At 41.4% G+C, this 16408-nt stretch overlaps 1 protein-coding gene across 7 annotated transcripts in view; it reads right to left on the bottom strand.

The window, feature by feature from the left end:
• LOC102412913 (muscular LMNA interacting protein) overlaps positions 1–13674 on the bottom strand; it is a 299136-nt gene extending 285462 nt beyond the window's left edge. The window contains exon 1 of one of the 7 annotated variants that reach the window (XM_045163422.1): positions 13235–13674. Coding sequence is in view for 2 of the 7 variants with exons in the window: in XM_045163420.1 (XP_045019355.1) it covers positions 1643–1705 (63 nt within the window). In the remaining 5 variants the exon portion in view is untranslated. Of the gene's footprint in view, positions 1–1642; positions 1876–2980; positions 3184–3278; positions 4350–13234 lie in introns of those variants that run through there. The other 6 variants (XM_045163421.1, XM_045163412.1, XM_045163420.1 and 3 more) reach the window with 6 other exon arrangements.
• Between the last annotated feature and the right edge of the window lie 2734 nt (positions 13675–16408).

The raw sequence follows: 16408 nt of genomic DNA, 5'->3' as shown, positions 1-16408 counted from the left end.
AATTACTCCCTCTAAAGAGAGGTTTTTGCTCACTTCTTGATTCAGAGCTGTGTTCCAGAGAGATTCGGGTACATTTGACCTCCCGGGCAGTGAAACATTTATATACCAAGAGTTCGTTTTCACTTTTGTTCACTTGCCCCATGTCCACTATGTTTATTATTCCTCTAAAAGACTGCCATTGAGCTCTGGATCAAATTTCACACTCGTTCATAGCAACTCTTACTGGTGTATTTATTAACCATCTATCTGGTTCCATCAAGGTTTTATAACTCCTAAGCCTTATAGTTAACATATCTGAGTGTTCCTTTTAATTTGAAATGCATTTCAGCTTTCTCTTTCTATGTAAACAAAGCCTGGATATGTACTTGCTAAGTAAGTCAGGCCAAAAGCAGTTTGAAAATAACAGGTTCAGCCGAGGGACTTCACATACATTATAGTTAATGCTCGTAACAGCCTTCCGATTAAGTATCACTGCTCCCCATCAACAAGTGACTTAACTGAGACATGAAAGGCTTAAACAAAATCCCATCATCCCACATTTAGAAGTGATGGAGTGAGGATTCTCATCAGATCTTCCTGATTCAAAACCCCCGGTTAGTTCTACAGTAATACATGACTTTTTAAAACAGTCCAAAGGCAAAGCAGTCTGGGGCCATGACATGTTTAAACAAATCACCTGAAGAGAGGTCCACGGTCAATATTCAAAATGACCCAAATCCTTTAAGAAGAAGTTTTATATATTTTATCCAATATATTTCTTTAAGACCTTGAAATTCTAACATACGTTAGGAGTTTTCAACGCAATATGGTTTTTTCTTCCTTCTTTCAGGTTTTAATATCGTTGCTAGTGCATATATCTCAATGTCAGACATCCAGAACAACACATTCTCATGAGTTCAAGAAGCCACAGTCTTATAGTCAATACAGTTTTAGTTTTTGCTACTTGTACAGCTATTAAAATAAGCCATGCCCTGTTCTAACATTAACTCTGAAGCCTCAGTAACTTTATAAACATAATTAATCTTCTAAACCTATCAGGTGAACCATGAACAATACATTCTAATCTAGGTTACAGCACATTCTGTGTTTGAGCAAACAGAAGTGACCACTGTGTTTCTGACACTAAATTTCTTAGCATCAAGGTAAAGCAACTTTTACAAATTTTACTGCCAAAAACTAAACTTTTTCAAAAGTAAATTTTATCCTTACATTTTATCATTAATTTTTTCCATAAAAAAATTAAAATTGTCCATAATACTCAGATTTCCCTTGACACTCATTCCTGGTATCTCTGAAATTGAGTTTTGAATATTCGCTAAACTTCATATGAGTAAAGAAAATAACCTCCCAGTATTGAGGTGACCACCACCAGGTCTCAAAATAAATGGATCCTGGTTGTTAAAACAGAGATAAACCATATCATTTAACTAAATCTAATTTACCCACATTCTAGTAATGACATCATATTAATAATTTTATCACATTGTTTTCAGTAAAACGCTTGGAACTCATTGATTTCAAGGTCATTGACCAGAAAAGCAGGGAAATATAGGTGCCTGGTATAACTTTTTCATACTATAACAACTGATTTTTACTCTGCTAGTTACATCATAAATCCGTGTTTGTGAAATATCAGCCTTACCGTCAGTTTCTCCTCTAAATTCTCATTTAATAAGCTTCCTTTTCCATGCTTTTCAAAGTCCATGTTGAAAGAGAATGAGAGAGAGAGAGAGAGAGAAAAGGCAAGATTCCGATTCTGTCTAGAAAATGATGTGACGTGCTTACATGTTAGATATTGCAGGACATTCCAAGTTGTGAGAGCCCAGGACACTATCAGAAAGCCCTGGCGATAATTTCTGGTTAGCTAGTGTTTCCATTTATAGATGTTCAAACCCCATAAACAGAGCCCTGAAGAGACGTCAGGCAGCTGGCCTTAGATAATGATAAATGTCACTAGATAAGAAAGCAACCCCTCAACAGGAGATTATCCCTACATGTTAGGTTCCTGAGCCAAGAAAGATGTCTGTGACAAAGAGCCACTGTCAAAAAGTTCATGAATAGCCATTGCAATTGAATAAAACATACTATAGAATATGGGCCTAATAAACAAATTTTAAAAGGACGAATGTGTTGGGACTTCCCTGGTGGTCCAGGGGTTGGGACTTAGCCTTCCAAAGCAGGGAGAGAGGCAGGCGGGTTCCATCCCTGGCTGGGGAGCTAGGATCCCACATGCCTCACAGCCAAAAAAAACAGAAGCGATATGGTGATAAATTCAATAAAGACTTTGAAAAATGGTTCACATCACCTACTAAATAGCACATGGAACTCTGCTCAATGTTAGGAGCCCCCGGATGGGAGAGGGGTTTGAGGGAGAGTGGATACATTGGGCATGCTTGGCTGAGTCACTCTTTGTTCATGGAAACTATCACAACTTTGTTAACTGGCTACACCCCAATATAAAACAAAAAGTTTGAAAAAAAAATAAAATTAAAATGATCCACATCAAAAAAACAAATCTTTAGATACAATCTAAACCTGGCATTCAAGCCTCTGTACTAATGTAAGCTATACAAATAGATCATCTTTTTTTTAACCTCTGTATCAATAAATGAGAATAACGCTTAAAAAAAAAACTTTGCAAAATAAAATTAAAGGACAAATGTGATGGTCTTATAGCAAACATGAATCAGCCAGCCCCATTCTTTCTAATTCCAATTTGAATCCTGGCCTTATTTTGCAGTTCAAAACTTTAAAAAGTCACTTCAAGGAAAGCACAAAGTTAACTAATTAAAGCTATTCAGACACACAATGTATATATTCAAGAGGTGTTGTCAACTTCATATCATGAAAAGTAGGCAAATGATGTCTACAAACTTCATAAAGGAAAAGTGATATTTTTCCTTCACAAACCTGATTATTTTTTTCATTATCCTGGATTTTCTACTGAGAACAAAGTTATGACATAGAACATGAAACTCACTTTTTCCAGTCGAACAAATGTTCCCAGAATTCTTTAGAAATAGTTATATGCCTGAAAAAAGTTAACTGTGTAGGGCGATGGTAATTAACTCCCTGTTTTTTACAGAGAATTAGATACGTGGATGGCAATAAAAACGGCTTTCAGAGTAAGTTAAGACTGATCTACCGGTGGCCTACTCCCTCAGGCTGTTTCAAAGATCATTTTCACACCTGTTTGTGATTGTAACTCACATTTCCTATCAGTTTTTCCCCCACTTTTTAAAGAAAACATTTCAGGAAACGTGTTGCGAGGCTCTGACCTTTGGCGTGATCACAGCTGGTTCTCTGTCATCAGGCGGGGTGCACTAGGCTTAATATGCATCAGGATGGAAGTGCCGAGGATTCTAGAAGTGAAACATTTAGCAGAAATAAACCTAGCCACCACTGTTTCAGGATGAGAATTCAGAAACGTCTATCAGATTCATGGGCAAAAGTGGTTTCCCTCTTCGGCTCTCCTCAGATCCAGAAAGGGAATCACACATGTTAGTTATTGTTCTGACAAGCTTGGAAATGTAAGTCTTAGAGGCTGATTAGCATGCAAGATCCATACGCGTCGAAAGCAAGGCAAGAGTTGACATTTCATATGAGGATGAAACAGAGCAGGACCTTATGGTCCCTCCCCTCCATGTTCTCTGCCTGCCTTTTGTCTGTGAGAAACCTTAGCCAAAGAATAAGTTTAATCAGAGAAGTGAGAAAATGCAGAAACAAAGGAAAAGAGCTCAACAAGATTAATCACAGTAGTCATTAAGCATCTAAGAACTTTAGTTTCTTCTCAAGAACTACAGATACTATTCTGAGCCATATCCTGTGAGCTGTCTTACAGATACTGAAACCGCAGATGGGAGAAGTTAACTACACGGTGCCCAGACTGTAGGCACGACACAGCGTCGCAGTTCTGAGAACTGGCCTCAAAGAAACGGGGAAAAAATGACCCTGGAATTGAAGATTAACTATTTAAAACAATCAAGATGGCACTGATCAGACCACTGACGACCAATTTCAAGAGGACTGTCAGAGCTGACTGTACTGTTACTGCATGGAGTCCCCTTCCTCCGTCTATAACAGCTCTTGCCCACTGATTGTCAGAGGTGGGATCGGATTTTGGATAAAAGTCCACCCTCCTCCTCCCACCCCACCCACCGCTTGCCGGCATCCAAACTAAAGCAATCTTTTCTTTCCCCAACCTTGCCTCTTTATTGGCTGTTGAATGGTGAGCAGCTGGACCTCACTTTCAGCTACAAAGGAGACGTCCCAAAATCTCTCTAGAGAAAAAAAGAAACAACACAACCCAGCATACTATGGCTGCAAAAGAAAACTTGTTCAATGCTAGTATAATACCTGAAGGTGAAATCCATGATCCAGCTGGGAGTAAAGGGAGGGTGGGATGCAAAGCTGGTTGGGGAAGGAGCAGATGCCGGTGATAATGAGAAAAATGGAAAGTTGAATTAAACAAACGTGTGCTGAGTATACATAATGGATGAAGAGTACTAGGTGCAGGCAGATTTTTTAAATAATGGATAAAAATAATAAAAAATGCTAAGATATAATCTCTGCTTTCCTTCCTTCAACAAGCTCACAATGTAGGTGTGACTGAATATAAATAAGATAACAGCATCTTACACAGCACACCCAACAGCACTCACCATGTGCCAGCAACAGCTGTAAGAGTTTGCATCTACTATCTTAAGTACTTCTCTAAACCACTTGTAGGAGGTAGATACTATTCTACCTACTTTGTTAAACACTTCTAGGTAGGCACTATTATTTTCCCCATTGTTACCAGCTGAACTGTCTTCCCCCCAAAATTCACAGTGGAAACCCTAACCCCCCAGTCTCTCAGAATAAGACAATATTTAGAGATAGGATCTTTACAGAGGTAGCTAAGTCAAGATGAAGGGAGCCGTGTGACTCTGCAGAGATAGCTGGCTGATCAGAAGAAGGAGCATGTTTGCTGTTGTTGATAAACAGGAAGGATAGCTCTTGGCTTCCGTTGGACCAGCAAGTGTATGAGGGTTGGCTTTTATATGGGCATAATTTTACCTAAGGAAAGCTCCTGGTCCTTCAGTTCAGTTCAGATCAGTTCAGTCACTCAGTTGTGTCCGACTCTCTGCAACCCCATGAATTGCGGCACGCCAGGCCTCCCTGTCCATCACCAGCTCCCAGAGTTCACTCAAACTCACGTCCGTTGAGTCGGTGATGCCATCCAGCCATCTCATCCTCTGTCGTCCTCTTCTCCTCCTGCCCCTAATCCCTCCCAGCATCAGAGTCTTTTCCAATGAGTCAACTCTTCCCATGAGGTGGCCAAAGTACTGGAGTTTCAGCTTTAGCATCATTCCTTCCAAAGAAATCCCAGGGTTGATCTCCTTCAGAATGGACTGGTTGGATCTCCTTGCAGTCCAAGGGACTCTCAAGAGTCTTCTCTAACACCACAGTTCAAAAGCATCAATTCTTCAGTGCTCAGCTTTCTTCACAATCCAACTCGCACATCCATACATGACCACTGGAAAAACCATAGCCTTGTCTAGATGGACCTTTGCTGGCAAAGTAATGTCTCTGCTTTTGAATATGCTATCTAGGTTGGTCATAACTTTTCTTCCAAGGAGTAAGCGTCTTTTAATTTCATGGCTGCAATCACCATCTGCAGTGATTTTGGAGCCCAAAAACATAAAGTCTGACACTGTTTCCACTGTTTCCCCATCTATTTCCCATGAAGTGATGGGACCAGATGCCATGATCTTAGTTTTCTGAATGTTGAGCTTTAAGCTAACTCTCTCACTCTCCTCTTTCACTTTCATCAAGGAAAGCTCCTGGTCCTTAAACATATGTAAAATATATTTAAACATATCCCTCCAGAGTCACATGGCTCCCTTCACCCTTTATCCAGAGCTTCCCCAGTGACCATCTAATTTAGCATATCCTCTGTCCATTCATTTGCTGTCTTCTACTTTATGCTGCTGCTGCTGCTAAGTCTCTTCAGTCCTGTCCAACTCTGTGTGAGCCCATAGACGGCAGCCCACGAGGCTCCCCCATCCCTGGGATTCTCCAGGCAAGAACACTGGAGTGAGTGTGGTGCCATCACCTTCTCCGCTTCTACTTCATAGTTCTTATCATTCTGCCAGCCTATCATTATACATGATATTTGAAGCTTTTGTTGTCATTGTTGTTTAGTTGCCCAGTCATATCTGACTCTTGGTGACCCCATGGACTGCAGCACACCAGACCTCACTGTCCCTCAACATCTCCCAAAGCTTGCCCAAGTTCATTTCCATTCATTGGCAATGCCATCCAACCATCTCATCCTCTTCTCCTTCTGCCCTCTATCTTTCCCAGCATCAGGGACTTTTCCAATGAGTTGGCTGTTTGTATCAGGTGACCAAAATATTAGAGATTCAGCTTCAGCTTCAGTCCCTCCAATGAGTATTCAGGGTTGATTTCCCTTAAGATTAACTGGTTTGATCTCTTTGCTGCCCAAGGGACTCTCAGGAGTCTTCTCCAGCACCACAGTTCACAAGCATCAATTCTTTGGTGCTCTGCCTTCTTTATGGTCCAGCTCTCACAACTGTAGACCACTGGGAAGACCACAGCCTTGACTATATGGACCTTTGTCAGCAGAGAAATGTCTCTGCTTTTCAACACACTGTCTAGGTTTGTCACAGTTCTTCTGCCAAGAAGCAATCATCTTCTGATTTCATGACTGCAGTCACCATACACAGTAATTCTGGAGCCCAAGAAGAGGAAATCTGTCACTACTAATGGGGCCAGATGTCATGATCTTAGTTTTTTAATATTTAGCCTTAAGCCAGCTCTTTGACTCTTCTTTCACCTTCATCAAGAGGCTCTTTAGTTCCTCTTCTCTTTCTGCCATTAGAGTGGTATCATCCACATATCTGAGGTTGTTGATGTTTCTGCCACCTATCTTGATTCCAGCTTGCATTTCTCATGATGTGCTCTGCGTATAGGTTAAACAGAGTGATGGCAGACAGCCTTGTCGTACTCCTTTCTCAGTCTTGAACCAATCAGTTGTCCCATACAGGGTTCTAACTGTTGCTTCTTGACCGGCATACAGGTTTCTCAGGAGACAGGTAAGATGGTCTGGTATTCCCATCTCTCTAAGAGTTTTCCACAATTTGTCATGATCCATATAGTCAAAGGCTTTAGAATAGTTGATGAAACAGAGACAGATGTTTTTCTGAAATTCCCTTGTTTTCTCTATAACCCAGCAAATGTTGGCATTTTAACCTCCCTCTTCCTTTTCTAAATCCAGCTTGGACATCTGGGAGTTCTTGGTTTGCATAATGCTGAAGCATAGCACGCAAGCATGACCTTACTAGCATGGGAGATGGTGCAATTGATTTGAAGTTTATCCATATCTAACATTTATTTTCAGTTCATATCTCCTACTACAGTAAGTCCCCTACACACGAACCTTCAAGTTGCAAACTTTGAAAGATGCAAATGTGTGTTTCATCAGTGCCAAGTGCAAATGAACCTGCAGGTTGCTCTCCAACTCCTGTTGCTGATGATCCTTCACTCCACCATCTCCCACCTCCTCTACCCACTCCAGTCAATAACCCTTCCTGCCTGTTCATTTGAAGACAGCCCCTGTATGCCAGCTGTTGTCCTGTACTGATGTACTTTTCAAAGTACTATACTGTAAGATTAAAAATGTTTTATCTATTTTTTGTGTTTGTTTTTTATGTATTATCTGTGTGAAAAGTATTATAAACATATTACAGTTCAGTATTACGTAGCTGATTGTGGTAGTTAGTTACCTAGGCTAACTTTGATGGACTTTACGAATGCACTCTAAGAAAAGAACTCATCCATATGTGGGGGACTTCTTGTACTATATAAGCACAAGAGGGTGCTTTATTCATCACTTTATCCAGGCACTTAAAGCATGTGTGTGTGTGTGTGTGTGTGTGTGTGTGTGTGTGTTTCAGTCACTTAAAGCATAGTAAGGACTAAACAAAGGACTTGGAAAGAGCACAGGAGAGAGGAAAGAAAGGAAAAAGCAAAGAAGGAAAAAAGGCAGAAGGGAAGGAGCAAGAGACAGGAGTGAAATGTATCCAATGGATATAACTTAGGGAGCTTCCCTGGTGGCTCAGTGGTAAAGAATCCGCCTGCTATGCAGGAGCTGCAGGATCAATCCCTGGGTGGGTAAGATCCCCAGGAGGAGGGCATGGCAACCCATTGCAGTATTCTTGCCTGGGAAATCCCATGGACAGAGAAGCCCAGCAGGTTACAGTCCATGGGGTCATGAAAGAGACATGACTGAAGGGAGCTAAGCATGCATGCATGGATGTGACTTAAGACATTTATTGCATTGATATTTAGACAACTTTTGATAGAAAACATAGGAATAAAATGCATGTTTATCCAATACAAATTATACTTCAGATGAATACAATATTGATTGTTCACTTATCTTACTCAAACCACTAACAATTAAAGTGAAGAAGAAATAGACTCAGGAAGCAGGAAGAATTTAATTGACTTGCAGATTCTGCCACTTTCTAGCTGGGTCACTTTCAGGAAATTAATTCTCCGAGTCTCAGTTCCTTCTCCCTTAAGTAAAGGAATGGTATCAACCTCTTAATGTTCTGACAAACATTGAAATGTGGTAACATGTGAAAAGAACTTAACCCACTGTCTGCCATCAAGCAAGTTCTTGGTGAAGGTGTGTGCCATTAATCCCCTGGGTTTCATAAAGTTTATCTAGGAAAAAAGTTAACTTCAAAGATAATGTCAAAATCCTAACAATGTGGCATTGTTAAAATTAACAGAGAGAATGGGAGAAAATATTCGCAAATCATTTATCTGATAAGGGACTTATATCCAGAATACTGTTTCTGTCCTTTATTGTGTCCATCTTTGAATGAAATGTTCCTTTGGTGTCTCTAGTTTTCTTGAAGAGATCTGCAGTCTTTCCCATTCTATCGTTTTCTTCTATTTCTTTGCATTGTTCACTTAAGAAGGCTTCCTTACCTCTCCTTGCTATTTGGGAAAGATTGAGGGCAAGAAGAGAAGAGAGTAACAGAGGATGAGATGGTTGGATGGCATCACCAACTCAATGGACATGAATCTGAGCAAACTCTGGGAGACAGTGAAGGACGGAAGCCGGACATGCTGCAGTCCAGGGGGTCACAAAGAGTATGACGTGACTGAGCAACTGAACAACAACGATCCAGAATACATAAAGAACTCTTACAATTCAAAGAAAAAGATGAACCAATTTAAAAAATTGACAAAGGGGCTTCTGTGGTAGTCTAGTGTTTAAGAATCTGCCTTGCAACGCAGGAGGTGCCGATTCAAACCCTGCTTCGGGAAGATCCCACAGGCCGCAGGGCAACTAAGCCTGAGCACCACAGCCACCGGGGCCCACTCAGCCTAGAGCCTGAGCTCACAACAAGAGAAGCCCCCACAGTGAGAAGCCTGTGCTCCACAACTGGACCGTAACCAGCCCGCAGCAGCGAAGACCCAGCAGCCAAACTAAATAAACGTATTTTTTTTAAATAGGCACAGGATTTGAATAGGCATTTCTCCTAAGAAGACAAACAAATGGCTGAGAAGCACATGAAAAGCTGTGCAACGAAACTGTGATTAGGGAGCACAAATCAAAACCCCAAGGAGATAGCAGTTCGCGCCCACTAGGACGGCTAGAATCAAAGCAGACAGTGACAAGCCTTGGCAAGGATGTGGGTAACCAGAACCTCGTATGCTGCTGGCATTACAAATTGGAACAGTCACATTGGAAAACAGTGTAGGAATCCCTCAAAATCTTATAGATACAGTCACCATATTAGCCAGAAATTCTAATGCTAGGTATACACACAAGAGAAGTGAAAACATATGTTCATACAAAAATTTGTAAACAAATGTTCATGATAGCATTGTTTGTAACAGTCCAGGTTCAATGCAGGATACAGGAAGCTTGGGGCTGGTGCACTGGGATGACCCAGAGGGATGGTATGGGGAGGGAAGTGGGAGGGGGGTTCAGGATGGGGAACACGTGTACACCCGTGGCGGATGCATGTTGACGTATGGCAAAACCAATACAATGTTGTAAAGTAAAAAATATAATAATAATAATAAAAATTTTTTTAATGTGAAAACATAAAGGGGATGTATCACAGAGGTGTATTTCTCAGCAATAAAAAAGAATGAAGTCCTGATACATGCAACAATGTGAATGAACCTTGAAAATATGGTAAGTGAGAGAAAGTAGTCACAAAAGCTACATATTGTGATTCATTTATATGAAACACCCAAAATAGGCAAATCCATAGAAACAGGCCATAGTTGCCAAGGTTTGAGGGGCAAGGCAGACTGTGGAGAGACTGCTGATGAGTAGGGGTGGGATTTTTGAATGTGATGAAAATATTCTGATGTTAGATAATGATGATGACATAAAAACTCTGAATATGCTAAAAGCACTGAATTGTACGCACACTTTAAAAGAATGAATTTTATGGTATGTAAATTATGGTTCAATGAAGGTATTGTTTTTAAAAAACAGGAAGATCTATAATTCCTAAGATGGGAATTTATGATTTTTTTTTCCCCAGGAATATAATATGAGCAACAGGTCACTCCAAACAGGAAATTAAAATCTACCTTACATTAAGCCAGCAAGAACTCCATTCAAACATGAAGCAAATGACCCTCAGTCAATGATTTTTGCTTCGAGACACTGTCACCTCACTCTATTCCTCATCACCATATGCCTGGTGTGGCTGGGAAATACGGCTCAGATTTTGTGCCCATATTCAAACATTGGGGGAAAGTAGAGTTTGCCACTATTAAAATGGCTTTTTTTTAATTCATTTATTTTTTTACTGAAGGATAATCACTTTACAGAATTTTATTGTTTTCTGTCAAACCTCAGCATGAATCAGCCATAGGTATACATTTGACCCTCCCTCCCATCTCCCTGCCCATCCCACCCCTCTAGGTTGATACAGAGCCCCTGTTTGAGTTTCCTGAGACATACAGCAAATTCCTGTTGGCTACCTATTTTACATACAGAGGGCTAACAAACACATAAAATGGCTTTTTTATCTACTAGGTCCAAGAGTTAATACAGGTTGGTTTTTTTTTTTTGCTTTTTTAATAGTGGTGATTTTCCCCACGCGTGCCGTTTAAAGAACTTTCACCTCCACGACAAGAGCACCGGTAAGTGCTCTACTGCTGAAATCTCACAAGGTAGGTGGACACCTCAAGGTGTGAAAAACCAATGCTGTCTTCTTTCTAAAAGAATGACAGTCTGCAAGCATTGTGTAGACAACAAAGATCTTCCTCACTGTATGCTCCAAGGATAAATGTCTTTTTATTAAAAAAGGATCCTCTTCTGAGACAAGGAACACCGTTTATATGGGTTTCTTATCATTCTCCACAGCATCTCCAAGACTAGGGTCTTACGTGTGCTCCACAGTCAAGCCAGAAGCCCAGGTAACGCCGCCTGTTTCGTAGTGATGCAGGACCCTGCACTCAGCACAGGCCTCCAGGTGCCTCAGTGGTCCCAAGGACCCCATCCCCCACCCAAAGGATGTGTTTCTGCGGTACCCAGGCACCAAATGCACATCTAGCTGGACCCCCCTCCACTGCGAACTGAGATAACTTTGGTCTTGTTGGTGTTGCTTTTGGTTCAAAATATATGCCTCTATCTCTAGGAGACTCTGTTTAATGGTCCGGTGGGATGAGGGTGGCCGTGGGGAGTGACAGTGAAGAGCCAAATGCAGCGAATGGTTCCCAGAATTCCCTGAGTTTATTTATCCATTTTGACCACTGTGAACTCGCAGGCAGCAGTTGGGAATTCTCATTTTACGAAATCTGTCTCATCTTCTTGTCTGTCATCTGACAAATAGGCAAATACTCAGACTTTAACCTCTCACGGTCACCAGGTTTAAGCCTCTTCATGGCTTCTGTGGACCAGAGGTACATGCCCACCGCTTGTGAAAAAGACCATGTCCACAGAGCAAGTTCTTAACATTGAATCTATCACTATGTAATATACGTTTTTTGAAAGTTGAAGCTGCCAAGAGGACACAAAAGCAAATCCCCAGATATCAGTAAAGGATAATTGCATTAATGACAGCTTAACAACTTGGTACCTTTGTAGTTATCCCTCTTCAATGAAGCATAAACCTTTTCTACTAGAATTTTACTTTTTTACTTCTTCTGATACTATTTGTGCCCTTGTTTTTGGTTCTGGGCCATATTTTTTAAATGATTCTGGGCAAGACAGCTTAGTCAATGGGAGGAAAAGCATATTTTCTATATAAAGTATTTTCTTTATATTTTATCTAACATAAAATATTTTATTTATAAAATCACCTTTGATGGTAGAGCACTTTTTTGGCACATTAGAAAATAGTTCAATTAAGTGAGAGCTGTGAGCACTCTGAAAAGTGTTACCTTTTCAATGCGTGCATCTTTTAAATGCCAATTCTTCTATCAAAACTTGTTGAAAAATAAAATGTGAGGTTTTTAAAAGAAACACTAATAACGATCAACATGGAGAGAGAGCAACGATTCTGATATGAAACAAAAGTCTTACCTCCTGTTACACAATTTGTAACACACGAGCTGAATAAAGTCAGTCTGGGATCCAAGACCAGCAAGTTCCATTTTCTCAACTGTTCTATACTCAGCACCCACAAGATATATTATTTATACAGAGTATATAAACACTGTATTTACATATATACAAATATTTGTATATACACAAATATATACACTATATGTATATAGCAGATACACTTCATAGTAGTCAATAAATCTCTCTTTCTCTCTCTCAGACACAGACACACACAGACACAACCACAGACACACCATTACTGTCTCAGGAGTGAAGACAACAGTCAGATTAAACTAACAAGACTTCAGGAAAAAGGATTCAAAGATGGAAGTCTTTACTTTCTGAATATTAGAATCCCGTGTGTGTTTCTCACATCAGAAAGGAGTTCTGGATTTAAGTTTTCCTGGGTCTTTGTGGCTTAATCAAAGCAATGAGGTTTCACACCATCACTCACTCCTCCCCCAACCCCAGCAACTTGGCTGTTGTAGTTGTCTTGACATGACAAATCACTTTGCCCCCAAAGTCACAGCTCCACGCCCTTTAAGACAGCGAGCCTGGGATATACTTTCAGTTTTATCATTAGTAAATGAAACACGTTCCAAGGCAGCCGTGCCCTTATACAGAAAAAAAGCTTACCTTTCAACTGACTTGGAAGCAGCCAGCAGGGCGGTCATCCGTCAGGGAGGTCACCGGCCACATTCCCCGAGCAGCTGACCCTGTCAGTCTTTGGAAATACTGTTTACTCTGTAACTAAAGTTGGATCCTGGGCACAAGTCACCAAAATGAAATTTTAAGAGTTAGGCGTAAACCTCATCCCCACTGAGACCTCTTCATGAAAACAGGAGTTGTGAAGGTTCCCTAGATGATTTCTTGATAAGAATTCTCAGCAACTGTAGAGATCTGGAGTCCAGAGTTGAAAAGTTTTACAATATAGCCAATTATCTAATTTTCAGTGTACTGACAAAAATTGTTTAAGCTTCCTTATGGACATAAATGACAGATGAGGAAAAGGTTACTGAAAATGGAGTTTCTCTTCTGTTTGCTTCAACTGGATTTTTTAAAGTAAGGGTGAAAGTCCTCCAGAAATGAAATGACAATTGATCCAGAGAAGGTAAGTCAGAATTATACAAAGGGTGGCTTGTGGCAGGCTGAACAAACCCCACAAGTGGGTGGGGCACTTGCCCTGAGATTCAGCCTCCAGGAAACACCAAAGAGCAGGCTGTTGGTTCACAAACTAGCCTTAGCATCAAGGGAGAGGAGAACAAGGCAGACACTCCAGACTGGCGGGTGGCAGGTTTAATCAGTGAGGGACCTTACAACCGAGGCTTGTCTTTGGTGACCAAAGTGAGTAGCTCTCCACACCTGTCCACCCACCAGAATCTTAAAAGTTTACGTAGAGGTCAAGTTGGGTTCAATTTTGTCCTCCATTCAGATGGTCTCAACAACTCAAAGCTCACTCCGGGCTGTGTCCCCCTTGGGAACTGTGGTCAGAATGTACATTTCAAGGAGAGGAGAGGAGGAAGTGATCTCTGACGACCTGGGTGCAGCTCGCAGATCGACTTCCGGTCACATCCACTCGATGACCACTGCCAACACATTCCTTCGCCACACCTTCCTCATTTCCCACAAAATTTTCCTCTAATTACTCCCAACAGAAGCAAGTCCACATTACCTCAAAACCTGCTAATTTTGCATCCAGCCTGCACACCAGGTTATTCAATCTTGGCCTCTGGTCCTTTTGGAGGATGTTTTTAAACCACCTCCCAAGAGACTCATTGTGCCAAACAAATTATAAATCACTTATTTGATTTATTTCCACTTATTCTGTGGAAAATATTTCAGGTTGGCCTTGTCATCCCATCCAGTATATCATCCCACTCTGCATTCTACAATAAATAACATATTTGTAAAAGAAAAAAATCACAGCATCTATTTGTCATTTGGAATTCTTCACATCAGTACTGCCTTCCATTATTTCCACTAATTAAATTGATTTATGTTGTCAATTTCTAAGTGAATACTCATGTAAACAGCAGTGTTATTAATATTTCAAGGCATCGTTTCCTTTTTCATCTAGTTCAATAATTTGACAATGACTGGAGGACAGGAGATCGCATCGCTGTGCTGGTGCCGACAGCTTCCTGGAAGGACCGCACCATCTACTGTCAGGAGCTTGGAGAGAAGTGAACAGAATTCTGTACAGCAACACACCAAAGCAGGCTGAACCTGAGAAGTGCTGAATTTGGAGAGTAAATGATGTGCGTTGAGAGCCAAAGGAGACCACTTTGGTTAGGACACTGGAGGTGATTCCTCGAAGACTGGAGCTGGGTCACCCTAGTCCTTGCTGGTAAAAGTGGTCTTTGAACAGCAACACGGACCTCACGTGGGAGCTTGTGAAAAATTCAGAATCTCAGATGCCAGGCCAGACCTACAGAGTCAGAATTGGTCATTTTGACAAGACCCCCAGATGATTCCTGTGGGCATTAAAGTTTGAGAACCACTGATTTCACTACTTTTGGAATTGATAGAGATATATGGGTGTATCACAATAAACTGTGGAAAATTCTGAAAGAGATGGGAATACCAGACCACCTGACCTGCCTCTTGAGAAATTTGTATGCAGGTCAGGAAGCAACAGTTAGAACTGGACTTGGAACAACAGACTGGTTCCAAATAGGAAAAGGAATACATCAAGGCTGTATATTGTCACCCTGCTTATTTAACTTATATGCAGAGTACATCATGAGAAATGCTGGACTGGAAGAAACACAAGCTGGAATCAAGATTGTGGGGAGAAATATCAATAACTTCAGATATGCAGATGGCGCCACCCTTATGGCAGAAAGTGAAGAGGAACTCAAAAGCCTCTTGATGAAAGTGAAAGTGGAGAGTGAAAAAGTTGGCTTAAAGCTCAACATTCAGAAAACGAAGATCATGGCATCTGGTCCCATCACTTCATGGGAAATAGATGGGGAAACAGTGGAAACAGTGTCAGACTTTATTTTTGGGGGCTCCAAAATCACTGCAGATGGTGACTGCAGCCATGAAATGAAAAGACGCTTACCCTTGGAAGGAAAGTTATGACCAACCTAGATAGCATATTCAAAAGCAGAGACATTTCTTTGCCAACAAAGGTCCGTCTAGTCAAGGCTATGGTTTTTCCTGTGGTCATGTATGGATGTGAGAGTTGGACTGTGAAGAAGGCTGAGCACCGAAGAACTGATGCTTTTGAACTGTGGTGTTGGAGAAGACTCTTGAGAGTCCCTTGGACTGCAAGGGGATCCAACCAGTCCATTCTGAAGGAGATCAGCCCTGGGATTTCTTTGGAAGGAATGATGCTAAAGCTGAAACTCCAGTACTTTGGCCACCTCATGTGAAGAGTTGACTCATTGGAAAAGACTCTGATGCTGGGAGGGATTGGGGGCAGGAGGAGAAGGGGACGACAGAGGATGAGATGGCTGGATGGCATCACTGACTCGATGGACGTGAGTCTCAGTGAACTCCGGGAGTTGGTGATGGACAGGGAGGCCTGGCGTGCTGCGATTCATGGGGTCTCAAAGAGTCGGACACGACTGAGCAACTGAACTGAACTGAACTGAACTGAATTGCTCTTCATCCTGTTCACAGCACCAACTGTCTCGCTGTTCACACTGTCCGCACCGTTCGCTGAGCCCAGGGTAGGCAATGCGTGAGCTAAGAAGCCGGAAGAAGACCGGAGGAGCTGGAGAAGCTGCAGACGCATTTATTCTCTTCCGGCTGATGCAGCAGCCGTACCAGTAGTCTCTCCTGACTCACGCAGCCGCCGTAGCA

Source organism: Bubalus bubalis, chromosome 2 (genome assembly GCF_019923935.1).
Source record: "Bubalus bubalis isolate 160015118507 breed Murrah chromosome 2, NDDB_SH_1, whole genome shotgun sequence".
In the NCBI taxonomy this organism is placed as follows: Eukaryota; Metazoa; Chordata; class Mammalia; order Artiodactyla; family Bovidae; genus Bubalus; species Bubalus bubalis.
The sequence above is the reverse complement of the archived record's forward strand: the minus strand, read 5'-3'. Positions and strand labels throughout refer to the sequence as shown.